The following is a 15607-nucleotide window of genomic DNA, read 5'->3' on the forward strand; positions in this document are numbered from 1 at the left end:
GTGTTTCCAACTGGCGCCGATTAGCATGAGAAAGAAACGACTGGTGCGCTCTGTTAAATTCGGCCAAAATCGCTTAAGCGGTTATCGCGCCAATCAAGAAGACGAAGAAGAATTTTTGGGAGCCGTGTTGTGAATACGTAAGGAAACCTGAAATAATATAAATTTTTACAAGTTTTATTTTAAAACAACATCTAGGCGCATCTTTTGAAAGACCCTTTATTTTCTTGCATGTTTCTTTCTGTTGTGCCATTCGGATTCGTGCAATTTCATGCCCCTTGCAAGGGTTTAGCAAGACATAAAGAATCCTTCTTATGAGTCGTAGGACTAGTAAAGTTCAAAGGCTGCATGAAAATGTTTTTTTATTTGTATGTGTGGTGTAGTTTTTTGTTGAAAAAAGTTAGTTTTTTATGTTATGTTTGGAGTTGGTGCTTGGATCCAAAAATTATTTTCTTTAAATACTATAATAAATTTTTTTCGAATCTGGAATATCTCATTCAAATCATTTGCTTTTTTTTGTTTGTTTTTTCCCTCTAACCTGTTTTCCCTCATGTGTTAGAAACTCATCTAATCTAATTTTATTTAATGTATTTCTTAAGTTTTTATTTCCATTTTGTGCACTTACTCTTGCAACTTAAAACTATACTTTATTAAGTAGACTAGTGTTTGCTTTTTCTAATTTTTTTCGTACATTGTAGTTGTTGCACCTGCAAATATTATTGTTCCTCTCCCACTTACTGCTACGAGCTTATGCAATCTGTGTGCTGCTCACTTTTGAATTTATTTTCTCATATTTTTATGCATCCTTTACCAGCTTCCAAGTTTCTATATTTTCATTACATACTTATTTCTTAAACATGCCATACTATTTTTAATATTAAATTCTTTACAATACATAAATGCGCATAAAAAATATTTCATCTCTCCTTTACTCACTTAATTTGTTCTACATTCTTATCTCGTTCTGTCTGTGTCTCCAGCAAACCATACTTTTTAACTTACTTCATCTATTTACCTTTCACCCGTAGTATTCGTGTTTGTGCTATCTCTTTCCACTCTCAGCAGCTTCATTTTCGCTCTCAGCAGTCGTTTAACATTACGGCTTTCTTCGGGTTGATTGAGCAGCTCTTCGTGAATTGGTTGTTTGCCTCGAACTCTACTTGTGCCTGCTTGTACATATTATATATTTGTCTTTTTCTAAAGTATGTATGTATGTATGTAGTTGTAACACTTTTGAGATTTCTATTGCTAGTGTATTTAGTCCTTTTCGACTGGTACTGCAATTATTCAAAATCTTTGTCTTAATCAATACATATCAGCTAATTATAACTAAATACAGGGTGCCTGATAATGTGATTTATTCTTTATAAGAGGATCTAATCCAATGATTGTCGCGTTATGGCATTGAATTAAAAAAAAAACATTGATTTAAGTAAATAAAATTTCACAAAAATCCTCACAAATTTTGTTAAAATTATCAGAAATTAGAAGTAAAGGTTTTTGTGCAAGGTGCCTAAAGTTTACTTAATATGTTCGTCATTAAAAATATATATTTTGTTTTTAATCTCAATAAAAAATCTGTAATTAATAAAAAAAAAACTTTACTAAATAAATTTTTTAAATCAAACTTAGTGCCAAACGTACTGAGAAATTTTCTGGCTTTATTAGTTATAAAAAAGTTGAATACGTAAATTCTAGAATTATTGATGTGTAGGCCCATTGGCTGCGCCATATCTTCGCGAACCCTGGCATTGTAAGTGCTGCTAGCATTACTTGTTGACTAAATAACTGTGGGTATGCAAATCGCTGCATACCCACTTAGACTCGGGTACTTAGATTTCTTGTTGAGGGCTAAAATGAACTGGATTTCATGCGCTTTAAGGATTCTAACTGGCGATCTCTGCTTAACGTTATTCCAGGGTTTTTCCAGAAACATAACGAAACGGAATGCAAAGATGTGGCCAAAATCAAACCGCTAATCGGCTCTCTGAAGGAATCAGCTGATTTGCTTTCGTAATAAGTGAGAATCGGATTGCAGATCGCGAAAAGCAGATGAAGAGACCAGACAACATGTAAAGTTAGCCGAACGTTATGGCCCACCTACAACCACAAACAAACATCAATACTGACAAATATGAAACGAAGGGATGTCTGCAGACTCACGACGGTGATAACTGGCTTCTGGTCTATCGGGGCAGCAAGCAGCCAAAATGGGCATCCCTTACAAGATATCCTGCCGCAGTTGTAAACAACCAGAGAAAAGGAAAACCATTTTCCATTTCCTCTGTGAATGTCCTGCCCCATAGAAGGAGAGCATGTCAACCCTTGGCTAACCACTGTTCGAAGGTCTCGAGCAACTGTCTGGCTTAGGCGTTAATAACTGAATAAGGTTCTTTAACCGTACAAATTGAATAAAGTCATGCTGTAAGTAGCCGTTACCATAAACAAGTCGTTCCCAGGACAGTCGGTTCTACGTAACCGGAACGACCCGGATTTATATCCGGCCAAGGACTGTCACTTCAACAGCATTCCTCGTATATGCACGGGGAATGTTATGCTGCTACAACAACAACAACATAAACAAGTTGGTTGCGAGGATGTGGTGCGGAAGTGCTAATTGGATTCTGGATAAATCACTACTTTAACTTTAACTATCTAAGTGAGGCGACAGCTATTTGTTCACAACAGAGGCTGTCAAAAATTAAAAATGTATAGGTCATATATAGTAAGAAGCACTGCCTATGCTTGCCGTGTGATTATCGACTCATTGGAAGAGCGCAAGAATACGAGGTGTGTTTACAAAGTATCGAGAATTTTGAATTTTCGCAGGTTAAGTATATTCGAATTTCGATTTTTTTGTGGCGATATGTTGGTACTCATGTCTCTCACTCATGCCGACGAGTTCAGCCATATTGAATGTTTAGTTAATTGTTGACAGCTGCTTTGCTTGCACGTGTTTCGGTTCGTCTTCGATTTTTACCTATTCAAAAAGATGGATCAAAGAACCTGTATCAAATTTTGTGTGAAAAACCAAATTAAGTTCGCGGATGCATTCCGATTGTTGACTGTGTCATACGGCGAAGCTACTTTGGACCAAAGTAACGTTTATCGGTGATACAAAATGTTCTCAGAAGGCCGAGAAGATGTGAACGACGAAAAGCGTGCCGGACGCCCGAGCACTTCAACAACAGACGAAAAAATTGATGAAGTGAAGAAAATGGTATTGGCCAATTGTCGAATCACCGTTAGAGAAGTTGCTGAGGACCTAGACATATCGATTCGATAGTGTCAGGACGTCTCGATTTGCACTATTGTAAAGTGTGGTTCGGATGCATCGTGAAGCTTGAAGAACAGAAGGGATTAGAATCCGATCACCACGCACACAATTTTTTTACATATGGATCCAAAATGATGGAAGGAGTAGGAGCGGACTTCTGCTCGCAGTTTGATCTTCAAAAGTCTTTTAGGCTTCGTAATTAGTCTATCATATTTCAAGCTGAGATCTAAGCTGAGTTGGCGTTAATAAGTTACTCCCTTTGACACTCCCTCAAACATCTTCGTCGATAGTCAAGCTGCTATTAAAGCAATAATGTAGCTGTAATGACTAACTCTGAATGCGTGAAACACTGTAGATTCAAACTGGACGAGCTCTGCGAAAATAGGCAAGTATGAGTACGTCGAACATATTTCCTTCACTCCCAGTTTTAAAGACGGAACTACACGACGAACTAACTCTGGAAGCACAGTCTATATGGGAAGCCTCGGACTTGCACAGGATTGCAAAAATAATGCTACGAACTTGCAAGACGAAAACAATCAACTTTATTTTATCACTCCCAAGGAAGGGATGTAAAATATTGGTTGGAGTACTGACGGTATCTTGTCTCACTTCATGCCATGCAGGTAAAATGAGATTTGCCCAGAACGACGCGTGTAACTTATGCGAAGAAGAAATGGATAAGTTAGAACACCTGCTTTGCCACGGTCCTGCTTTAAGCAGGGATTGGAATCGGTATGCTTTTCATCTCTGAAGGATACTACTGATAAAAGTTTAAACTGTTTAGTAAAATTCGCCAAGACGTGCTTCTCGAATTAAGTTTAACACGACTCCAAAAACACTGGTAGCACTAGGGACCCCTGTGGTGCAGGTAAGATCTACACAGATCCCATTCAAGAAAATTAAGGGAAAGGTCTTTTAAACAGATCTCTTCACCAAATGTCTGATTAGAAATAAGTTCGAATGAATCTTTATGAGATGTTTACGTTTGGGTTCGTATGAATTGGAACTCGTAAACCAATAGAATTGGCGAAATATTTTAAGAAAGTTGAAACTAAGGCAGTAAAATTTCAATAAGGGTGACAGTATCTTATGGCGCGTTTTCTTTTCTGCCCTGGTCGTGTTGTTATCTCCAATTTTCCCTGGGTTGCGTGCACTTTTCACAAAGTATTTCACTCTGGCCCGACAAAAGCACGAAATTCTTAGCCCTTGGCTTTTTTCCATTGCTTTTATATAACTTGTCTTTGTTTGAGTATATAAATCTTGGAAACGGCAATAAGACCGGGAGCAATCTACTCTTTTACTTTACTTAAAAAAAAAAAGTCATTGGTGCGTACACTTCTGTTAGGTGCTTGGCCGAGCTCCTTCCACAAATGGAGGGACCTACAGTTTCAAGCCGACTCCGAACGGCAGATATTTTTATGGGGAGCTTTTTCATGGCAGAAATACACTCGGAGGTTTGCCATTGCCTGCCGAGAGGCGACCGCTATTAGAAAAATGTTTCTATTCATTTTGCTTTCACCGAGATTCGAACCAACGATCTCTCTGTGAATTCCGAATGGTAATCACGCACCAACCCATTCGACTACGGCGGCCTTTTTACACCCAACAATTAAAGAAGAACTGATTTAAATCGGCAACCATTGATTATAGACCAACTTTTCCGGTTTATTAAACAGTAACCAATTGTAAGACCCCTTACAAGGAATATATCGAAATACTAGTCACCCTGTATAAACGCCCAATTCTGCCATCCCAACGTATGGTCGAATTGAATTTTACTTTCGCATTTTTTTTTGTGTGATTTTGTATGAAATTAAGCACTTTTGTGTTAGTGTATGTGTATTTTTATGTTTCATAGGAACAATCTCTGTCTTTTCATATCTTTATTTTTTATATTTTTCTTTTGCCTTTTCTCTTTCTGCTTCTAATGTTATTCTATACTAAATAAAAAAATAATTACCTTACAGAGCTATCTACACATTGTAGAATCCATTCTTTTCATATTTATTTAGCGTAACTTGCATGGTTTTTAACATTCATATTTAATTTTATAATATAAGAAAACATTTTCTCCACAATTTGTTTCACTATAACGAACGCTTGTTTTTGTTTTTTGAAATTTCTTTTTAAATTAATATTTTTTTTTATATTTTGTAAATTAATCTGAATTCTATATAGAATTTTTTCCTATTTACTATATTTACTAATGTATATTACAATAAATTTTTTTTCTAGAATAGCTTAAGGTGTACTGTTTTTTTTCGAAATATTCAACATATTTGTGTACGGCAGTTTGTTTTGAAATTTCCTTTTTTTCATTTCATAAAAGTATTTGAATTTGTTTGTATTAAGTAACCATTTTGTTGCCAGTTTCTTTACATACTATGCTTGTATATATGTACATATATTTTGTTTTGCCTTGTTTTGCTTTTTTTGTAATTTTTAACTAGTTATCAGTTTTCTTAAAAATTTAATTAACAATTTTTTTGTGTATTGATTTTTCAGAACTTTTCAATTGTCATGCGTCTAATTCAATAATTATTAAGTAGTTTCACTTTACTAAACTAAAACTAAGAGTTAATTCTGATAGACTTTGCACTCCTTGACATTTCTTTTTATTTGTAAGTAAGTGTTTTTCCTCTGGAAAAATATTTTTTTTTAAAGTATGTAGTTGTAATATGTCTATCCTAGGCTTATGCTTAATTCTCAAATTCATTTAGGCTTATTGCACGATGATGTGCGGAGCCGACAGCAAAACGGTCACCGTTGCGATAATTGTAAAGAGCGTAAAAACAATTAAACAAAATCTGCAAAGAAATAGAATTGGTTACAATTTCTTCATACTCGTATACATATGTATGTACTCGTATATAGATATTAATTATATGCTTTAAAAAATTTTTTTTGAATAAATTCAAATTCGAATAAAACTGAATTCAGGTCCCTTAAAATACAGAAAAACAGTAACTCACAAGTGTACGAACTCACGCGATCATATACAGGGGGAGTACGGTATTTGAGAACATGCATGTAAAGTGAGTCAAAAAAGTATTGGCATACTCCACTATGGGCCAGAAGACCAAAAAATTTGGCCAAAAGTCATTGAAAGATTTTTCAAAATGCAATATAGTATCATAATATAGATAAGTGAAAGTAGTTATTTTGTAAATGTTATAAGTTTTAATGAAATATTTAAGCTTGTAATATAAGTTAATATAAGTGTAAGGCTTAAATGATCACCATATAGCTATTGTTCTAAACTGTCACTGTTTTACTGAAATGTAGTATTTGTCATTAATTATATTGCATTTTCTCATTTGATCGAGTAACGTTGCTCATGTAGTATGTGAAAATAGTCAATAGCTGAAAAAATAAATCTGATGTTAGAAATATTGAGAATAATTGTGAAAAAATTTGTTTTTTTTTACTACTTGTTAATACGCCGATTGAGCCTTGCGCAAAACTCCAGAAGCTATAAACAATTTCTTTACATTAACGTCTTCAGTAGTTCATGTGTAACAAGCTAAAGGTGCGGTTTGCTGCGGTTTTTCATTTTCTTTTAAAAAAAATGAAGTTTACTGATCTATGCGCGAGTTGACTGTATATCAATCATTTGCCAATAGGGTATAAAAAGTTAACCAAGTATTAAGAGTCACACAATTTTAACTTATTAAGGGCCGGTATCGTTTTATTTAGGTATGGAAATAGAGAGGGATGCATCTACTGGCACAATATCAATTCATCAAGAACATTATGTGAATCAACTTCTTAAAACATGGGGAATGGACTCATGCAAGTCGGCAACTACACCTTGGGTTGATGGCACGGTACTCAAGAAGTGTGAGAAGCAGTGTAAAGATATTGACGCGATGCGATACCAAAGTTTAATCGGAGGGTTGATGTACCTGGCGGTAATATCTAGGCCAGATATCGCCCATGTTGTATCTAAATTATCACAATTTAATAATCACCCACATGAAGAACATTTTAAAGCTGCGAAGCACGTGTTACGATATTTGAAGCAGAGTTCAGCAGCGAAAATAACTTATTCATCTACTGGCGAAAATTTGGTGTGCTACACAGATTCCGACTGGGCTGGTGACGTATCTGATCGCAAATCATACAGCGGTTACGTAGTATTCATGTCTGATGGTCTGGTTTCTTGGGAAGCAAAAAAGCAGTCTATCGTTGCCCTCAGTACAATGGATGCAGAATATATATGTAGCTCTATGTTAAGGCGCAAAAGATGTTGTTTTTCTTCGAGCGTTGTTGCGTGAAATGGGGTATGACGGATACGTAAATGAACCTACGAACATGCATTGTGATAATCAAAGTGCACAATTTTTGCTGAAGAACCCAATGGTGCACAAGCGCAGTAAACACATAGATTTAAGATTTCATTACGTCCGTGAGTTGTTTGAAAAGGGCGAAATCGAGGTCCATTTTGTAAATTCTGATGCAAATGCAGCAGATATAATGACTAAATTTTTAAAGAAATTGAAACATAAAAATGGATGTAAATTGCTAAAACTTACAATGTAATTAAAATGTACTCAAAAGTAGCAATATTATTATTACAGTTTTGTCGTAATGAAAATATTAAAATACGGAAAATTTTGAAAAATGTAATTTATAAAATAACTGGGTTGCTAAGAATAAAGAACAGGTAGCATTAAGAAAACAAGAGGTGCAATCAATTCTGTGGGAAAAAATGGGACTCAGAGTGGATAAACCAAAGCCTGATGGAAACACAGCTCGCAGGGCATTTAAAGATAGTAAACTTTTGTCTGATTGCCTTGGTCTTAATCACGAATTGCTTCAACGTTTTAAGGTAATTTTAATTAGCCTCTCTTGTCATCTTCCTCTCGATTCAAGTCGATTTAAAGAATTTTGCACCTCTACTGCAAAACTGTATGTCTCGCTCTATTCGTGGTACCCTATGTCTCAAACGGTTCACAAAATTCTTATTCATAGCGGAGAAATAATAAAAAACAGCATCTTACCGGTAGGTATGCTCGGAGAAGAAGCATCTGAAGCGAGAAATAAGGACTACAAAAAATTTAGACTCCAGCATAGTAGAAAGCATAGTAGGATGGCAAATTTGGAAGACTTGCTTTGTAGAGCTATGGACACCTCTGATCCTCTTTTATCGAGTTTACGTTTAAAAGAACGCCTTCAACAAAAAGTTCAATTATCTCTTCCTAAAGAAGTGCAACTTTTATTGAAAGAGGTTGAAGTAGATTCTAATCAATCAGGAAGTACCAATTACGTACAGGTAAGTGAAGAACTAGACGAATATGAAATTGAGGAAATTGATTTTACAGAAAAAATCTTATATTTAGACGACATAGAATTATCCGAGGAAGAAGACTCACAATCTGATGTAAATGACGATATTTGACCTCGTAGAGCAAGCAATTAGTATTTACCGATTTTTAAAAAAATTTATTAAAAAAATAAAAACCAATAAAATAATATTTAAAAACTTAAAAAAAATTTAAAACAACAAAAAATAAAAAAAGAAACAGATGGAGTCTGAAGTCGCACTGTAGCTCCTCGTGGTAGATTCCGGAAACTACAACTTATTATGTAGGCTAACTGCAGGCGTGTCTCTTTATCTGACATATTGGATCCACCATTTTCAATTGTTTAAATCTAATTGCAGATTTGTCAACAGCGATACAAAAAAGCCCGAGTAACAAGTTTCAAATTAATCAGATAAAATTTAAAAAAAAGGTCCGCATAAGGGATTCGACATTTTTAATTTCTAAAATCTGGCAGCAGATTCGTAATCAGCGCCCCCAAAAACCCCTAAATACTAAGTTTGGTAAAAAATAATTAATTTTAAAAAATTTATGTCCGCCATATTGGATCCGCTATTTTTAATTGTTGAAATCTGACTTCATATTCGTAATCAGAGACCATCAAAACCCCTAAATACCAAATTTTGTGAAAAAAATCCAATTTTTTAAATTTATGTCCGCCATATTGGATCCGCCATTTTGAATTTTTGAAATCTGACTTCATATTCGTAATCAGAGACCATCAAAACCCCTAAATACCAAATTTGGTGAAAAAAATCCAATTTTTTAAATTTCATGTCCGCCATATTGGATCCGCCATTTTGAATTGTTGAAATCTGACTCCATATTCGTAATCAGAGACCATCAAAACCCCTAAATACCAAATTTGGTGAAAAAAATCCAATTTTTTAAATTTCATGTCCGCCATATTGGATCCGCCATTTTGAATTGTTGAAATCTGACTTCATATTCGTAATCAGAGACCCCAAAACCTGTACATAGCGGTATTAAAAGTTATAAATTGTTGGTGTTTTGGAAATTATGAATTTTGGCCACTTATAAGGGTCTCCTGGCCCATAGTGTACTCGAAAAATCAAAGTTCTCAGTGCTATAACTTTTCTTCTAATGAAAGTATTAAAAATAGAAAACGGTATTTCCTAAATGTATTTATTTATTAAGTATTTATTTATTTATTTATTATTAAAGTCGAAACATACAACCATAGGTTATTTTTACAATGATTGACCTTAAGAATAGTTTACATAAAAGGATTAACAGTAAAATCAAAACTAAAATTAGAATTAAAATTACAGATAGTAGTAAAGAAGTATAAGTTGGAGAAAGTATTAGAAGGAAAGTAAGGTAAAAAATAGTAGTAGCAGGAGTAGGGATTAATGGGAACAAAAATCTGAACAAAAAAAATGAATATCGACATAGGTTTACAAGCTCAACCTTGGAAGGTAAAAAAAGGCACAAATTCTCATCAAAAAAGTATTGGCACATTCTTTATGTTAGCTTATGCTTTTGGCGTCGTAAAGGTAAACTCCCGTTATTTTCACTCTTACTTTTTACATATTCGTACGTTTTAGGAATTGCATACGGTCGCAATCACTTTTGATCGTGATTTTAACGGACATAAGCCAAAATGAGCTGTGGTGCTGAAATTTCTCTAGAACTAGAACTCGAAACCATTATTTTTCTTTTTGCTCTTAGACATAGAGGACCACAACTTAACTCGAGAAATGAAGATACATGCAGTTATTGTCCCGATATATGCAAATCCAAGCGACTTAGAGATCTCTAATTATCTTAATTTCATAAGGTTCGCCGTGAATTAGAAGCATCAGACGGCGATGCAGAATATATTACAAACCACACGAAACACGAGGAACGTTCTTACACTGAATCTGCAGAATTTATTCATTTATTCAACAACTGCAAGCAATCAATGACGGCCCTTGCGAGAGAGTTTAATGTTTCTTCGAATTGTCCATGGAGATCTCCGGTCTTGATCTTGCGCAGAAAACAGTTTATGTCGGAGCAAACACGATAAGAGCGAGTTATTCGATCAAATCGCCTTGTATATAAAATTAAACATCCTGAAGCGCATGAGGACACCGAACATATGGAGGCCTAACTCACCAGACCTTAATTCCCTGGATTATTACGTAAGGGACGTAGTTGAGCCTGAAATAAATAAGCATCCTCATAACACCTTTTCTTCTCTGAAGCTTGCAATTAAAACCGCTATGGTCAATGTGAATAAGAAGCATTAGATTCGGGCACGTAATCGCTTTCCGACTCGGATTGAGGAGGCTACTACATCGGGTGGTTTTTAAGGGCTTGAGAATAAAATGCTAAAATATACATATATAATTGACGTTTACACCCCTTTTTGGGTGTTTGGCCTCCTAATTGTGACGTGCGTCTTTATATTGTGCCACAAAACAGAGGAAACTACAGTTTTAAGCCGACTCCGCACGGCAGATATTTTTTATGGCAGAAAAACACTCGCAGGTTTGCCATTGCCTGCTGACGGGAGACCGCTATTAGAAAAAACTTTTTCTATATTATCATTTTGATGTTTCATGCACAGAGATTCGAATCTACATACTTCCGAATGGTGGTCATGCACCAACCCATTCGTCTTCGATGGAAGTAATATTGATGGAATTAATATTTTTTATTATAATCTGGTAGTCTATCATTTTATTTTATACAAAGTCGCTATTAATTTTTCATCCAAACTTTAATTATTTCTAATGATTATTTATATATATGTATAGATAATTGGCGCGTACACCCTCTTTGGGTGTTTGGCCGAGCTCCCCTCCTATTTGTGGTGTGTGTCTTGATGTTGTTCCACAAATGGAGGGACCTACAGTTTTAAGCCGACTCCGAACGGCAGATATTTTTATGAGGAGCTTTTTCATGGCAGAAATACACTCGGAGGGGCGACCGCTATTAAAAAAATGTTTTTCTTAATTTTTGGTGTTTCACCGAGATTCGAACCGACGTTCTGTTTGTGAATTGCGAATGGTAGTCATGCACCAACCCATGCGGCTACGGCGGCCGCAAAAATCTTTTAAGTTTACTACAGTTCTTCTCGTAATATATTATAATTAATTATAATTGCAAACGCTTGGCGAATCGAAGAGGCTTTTTGAATTTAAAAAAGTTGATCAGTTTTAAAACCGATTGTTAAAATCGGTCACAAGTATTTCATTTTATACACAAGCGAAGCAGCGGGAACCAGGTAGTTATGAGTGACCTAATGCGTATTCTAATGCGTATGCTATTACTTGTATGAGTAAAATATACAAGGCGGCGCAAAAGTTATCAGTCAATTTAGTTTTTAAATAAAATGTTAACTAAATAAATAAAGAAAACTAATTTTGGGTTATGGAAATCTTTATATATATAAGTACATTCTGTAAAAAAAAACATCGGGAATTGTTCATTTAAAAAGCGCGCCGCGCAATTTGCTTGTTTTTGGCTTGTGCTCTGCGATTTTCACTATGGATAAGAATATCGAACAAAGAATTTGTCCTAATTTTTTGAGTGTTTGAATGGGCTTTTGTGTATCGAGTCAGTGAAAATGTTGCAGAAAGCTTTTGGCTACTGTGCTTTATCAAAAACATGGGTCAACGAGTGGTATAAGGCTTTTGCAGAGCGCCGAGAAGTCGTGGACGATTTGCCACGATCTGGTTGCCCATCAACGTCTTCAACGAATGAAAACGTCGACAAAGTCAAAGAAATGGTGATAGAAAACCATAATTCAAGTGACCTTAGCGTGTCTCACCAATCACTTCGCAACATTTTACACCATCATGGGCATGCGTCACGAGGCTGCTCGACTTGTTCCAAGAGAGTTGAGTTTCTTTAAAAAAAATCATCGGAAGAAGGTGGCTCAAGACATAATTCAGCAAGTGAATTCGGACCCAACGTTTATCCAGCGCATCATAATAGGTGAAGAGACGTGGGTACATGAGTTTGACATGCAAACTAGTCAACAGGCAGCTGAATTGCGCTTTCCACATGAGCCGAAACCCAAAAAACCACATCAAAGTCGGTCAAAAGTGAAAGTAATGGTACTCATTTTCTTTGATTATCGTGGTGTTGTGCACTCGGAGTTCGTTCCAAACGGTTCTACGGTAAAGAAAAAAAACTCATGGATCTTGGAACATGATAATGCACCGTTTCACAAGGCTCATATTGTGAACACGTTTTTGACCAAAAACTCGACAAATATCATCAAACAAATACGATTGACGTACGACGCCATAAGAGACAATCATAAATCCTCCGATAGGATTATTGATTTTGCGCCACCTTGCACAAGTTTACGTATGTAGGAGTTGTATCACGTGCACACCAATTAAAGATTACAGATTTTCTGTAAATATGCGCTATACATTTCACTAAGGCAATTAATCGCTCAATTGACTAAAATTGTTCAAAAGGGATCGTTTTGCATGAGTCAATCGGTGTCAAAGTATTTTCTGCCTTATTGACGTAACTACATATGTACATACAGCTACATATATCCATTGGCTTGTGATAATCGAAGCCATAAGTGACAGTAAAGCCAATACTAATCTTTAAATGCTCAAAAGGAGCTCAGTGCCAATGTTAATGGATCCCGACAGGCATAAACGAATAAAGGCAAGAGGAAGCGTCGATTTGCCACTGACAATTATCAATATTATTTAATAAATATACATCCAAACGTATGTATTTACTTATGTGCGGCAAATTATAGATAACCGAATGTTCGTACCACAAATCTACACATAGCAAGCAATACAAGCACTTTTACACTTATATAATAGACTTACATTCTGATAAATAAATATTATGGGGTCACACATACAGCTATTGGTGCTTAAGTCGGCGCAAGAGGTGGACTGCAACTAAGACGTCTAAGTCGATTACTCGCATGAGCCTGGAAATGTTTCCAAGTTATAGGTATTAAGAAGAAGCCACCACAACATGTGTACCGTTAAGTGAATCCGAAAGGACTGCAATTGCGTAAAGTGAATTGCTTACGACGGATTTCGGATGCGAATTCGCAAGTGATCCGTAAGTCCACTATAAGTGCCATGTACGCAGGCAGGTATTTATGTACATGCATGTATTGTATGTGTGTACATCGCAATAAATTTGGCAAACTGTTGTTGAGCTTTACTCGATGTAGCTCAGCGAATGGAGTTATGTTATCGTCACTGTTATATACATATCGCACTTGTTACGTTAAAGCGTAACAACTCAAAAAGAAAAGGAAAAGAGTAACCACTAAAAAATTTGTTATTTTAGCGCAACTACTAAACAAATAAGAATGAAACAACCGTTATATTGTTTTTAATGATATTTTCGTGCAATTACATATTTTTTCCCTTGTAATACCTATATTATTAATATTTACGGAAACAGTTTTTCGTCTCTACTGAAAATGTTCAGATTTTGAGTTGTTACGCTTTAACGTAACAAGTGCGATATGTATGTTGGTTGGTTGAAAAGTATTGAAAGCGACACTTATTAACTAGTAGTGGAATCTTTAAATATTGGGTGTTTTTTTTAATAGCCTGAGAACTTAAAATGATAATACAAAACAGAAATATTGTTGGAATGATTTTTTTATAATAAACTGGTAGATAATTTCATTGAACTGGTAGATAATTTTTTTGAATACGATATCCGGCATATGTAATACATGGTCCATTCGATCAGTACAATTTTCGGCAACTTTTTCCAATAAATCTGGCCGTATGGCGTCAATGGTGTTTTGTATATTGGCTTCCAATGCTTCAAGAGTTGCTGGTTTGTAATCCAGAGGCGTTAAATCGCCCGAACGAGGGGCCAGTGAATAGGATCACTTCTGGAAAGAAAGTTGTCACCAAATTGAGTTTGCAATAAATCGATTGTAAAGCGCGCTGTGCAGCCATTTGCGCTGTCTTATTGGAACCAAATGTCGTCAATGTTTAGCTGATTAGTTTTTGGGAACAAACATGGCTTGATAGCGCTCGCCATTCCCCGTAACGACAGTTCCTGCCTCATTTCGAAGGAAATAAGTACCTCTGAATGCCACGTCAGTGCTCTATGAGCTACGCGAACAGATTTATTTTTGTTTTAAGTAAATTTCTACAATTTGGAAACGTTGCTCAGAAATATCAACACAGTCCGCCATTCTCAGGTGTTAAACCATAGTTATCGATATCGATAGTTCTCACATCAATAACAATTTAAATTTTTTCAAGATCTGATTAGCTGAGGTCGAGTTAGTTCGATGATTGTGGAAATGACACGCTGTTAACACATATACAAGGAGACGAAAAATTAATCAAACAATATTATTTTTTTATAATTTTTTTATTTACTAAAGAAAAAATAATGATTTTGAGTGATGGAAATCTATATTTTGACCTTTACGCTCCCCATTACTAGTCTGTTTGTATACTGCAGCTATCTAATTCACAAATGTCAAATATGAGTGACGTACGACGCTCATTACAAAAATTATACATTTTTCGAAAGGGTGATTAATTTTGAGCCACTTTGTACATGGAAGATGAATTTGCCTCAAATTTATCATTATAAACACTTTTTATAACCTTCAACCAGATATACCAGTGATATTTCAACACAATTAAACGTTTAAAAAAAAGATGGTTTTTAATGCTTTGAAATATTTTCCCGAGTATAAAACAACAGAAAACGTTCCCAGAAAAAGAAAAGCGTAAAATACTACCTTGAAGGTTGATAGAATGACCGCTAGATTGTTAAAATACGATCCCAGGAAGAGCGCAGAGAGATGTACTGACATCCATCGGAAAAGCCAGTAACGAAAACAATAGTCCCGTTTCGATTGGTAGAGGCTTGGCTTTACGGTCGATTGGCACGAAAAAAGCCATTGGTAATAGCATCGCAACGACAACGCCGAAGTGGGTTTGCTCGAGAACACATATCCTGAACTCAAAATCAAAGGCGTTATATTTATTCAGCGATGAAACAAAAATAATTAGAGTTG

General features: G+C 35.4%; 1 protein-coding gene across 1 annotated transcript in view; it reads right to left on the reverse strand.

Annotated features, from left to right (window-relative positions):
* Nucleotides 1–5935: 5935 nt before the first annotated feature.
* LOC129248739 (neuronal acetylcholine receptor subunit alpha-7) overlaps nt 5936–15607 on the reverse strand; it is a 314041-nt gene continuing 304369 nt past the window's right edge. Inside the window, exon 13 of the mRNA XM_054888356.1 lies at nt 5936–6084. Within this exon, the coding sequence (XP_054744331.1) occupies nt 6000–6084 (85 nt within the window). The 3' untranslated portion in view covers nt 5936–5999. The remainder of the gene's footprint in view (nt 6085–15607) is intronic.

The sequence above is a fragment of the Anastrepha obliqua genome, chromosome 5 (assembly GCF_027943255.1).
Source record: "Anastrepha obliqua isolate idAnaObli1 chromosome 5, idAnaObli1_1.0, whole genome shotgun sequence".
Lineage (NCBI taxonomy): Eukaryota > Metazoa > Arthropoda > Insecta > Diptera > Tephritidae > Anastrepha > Anastrepha obliqua.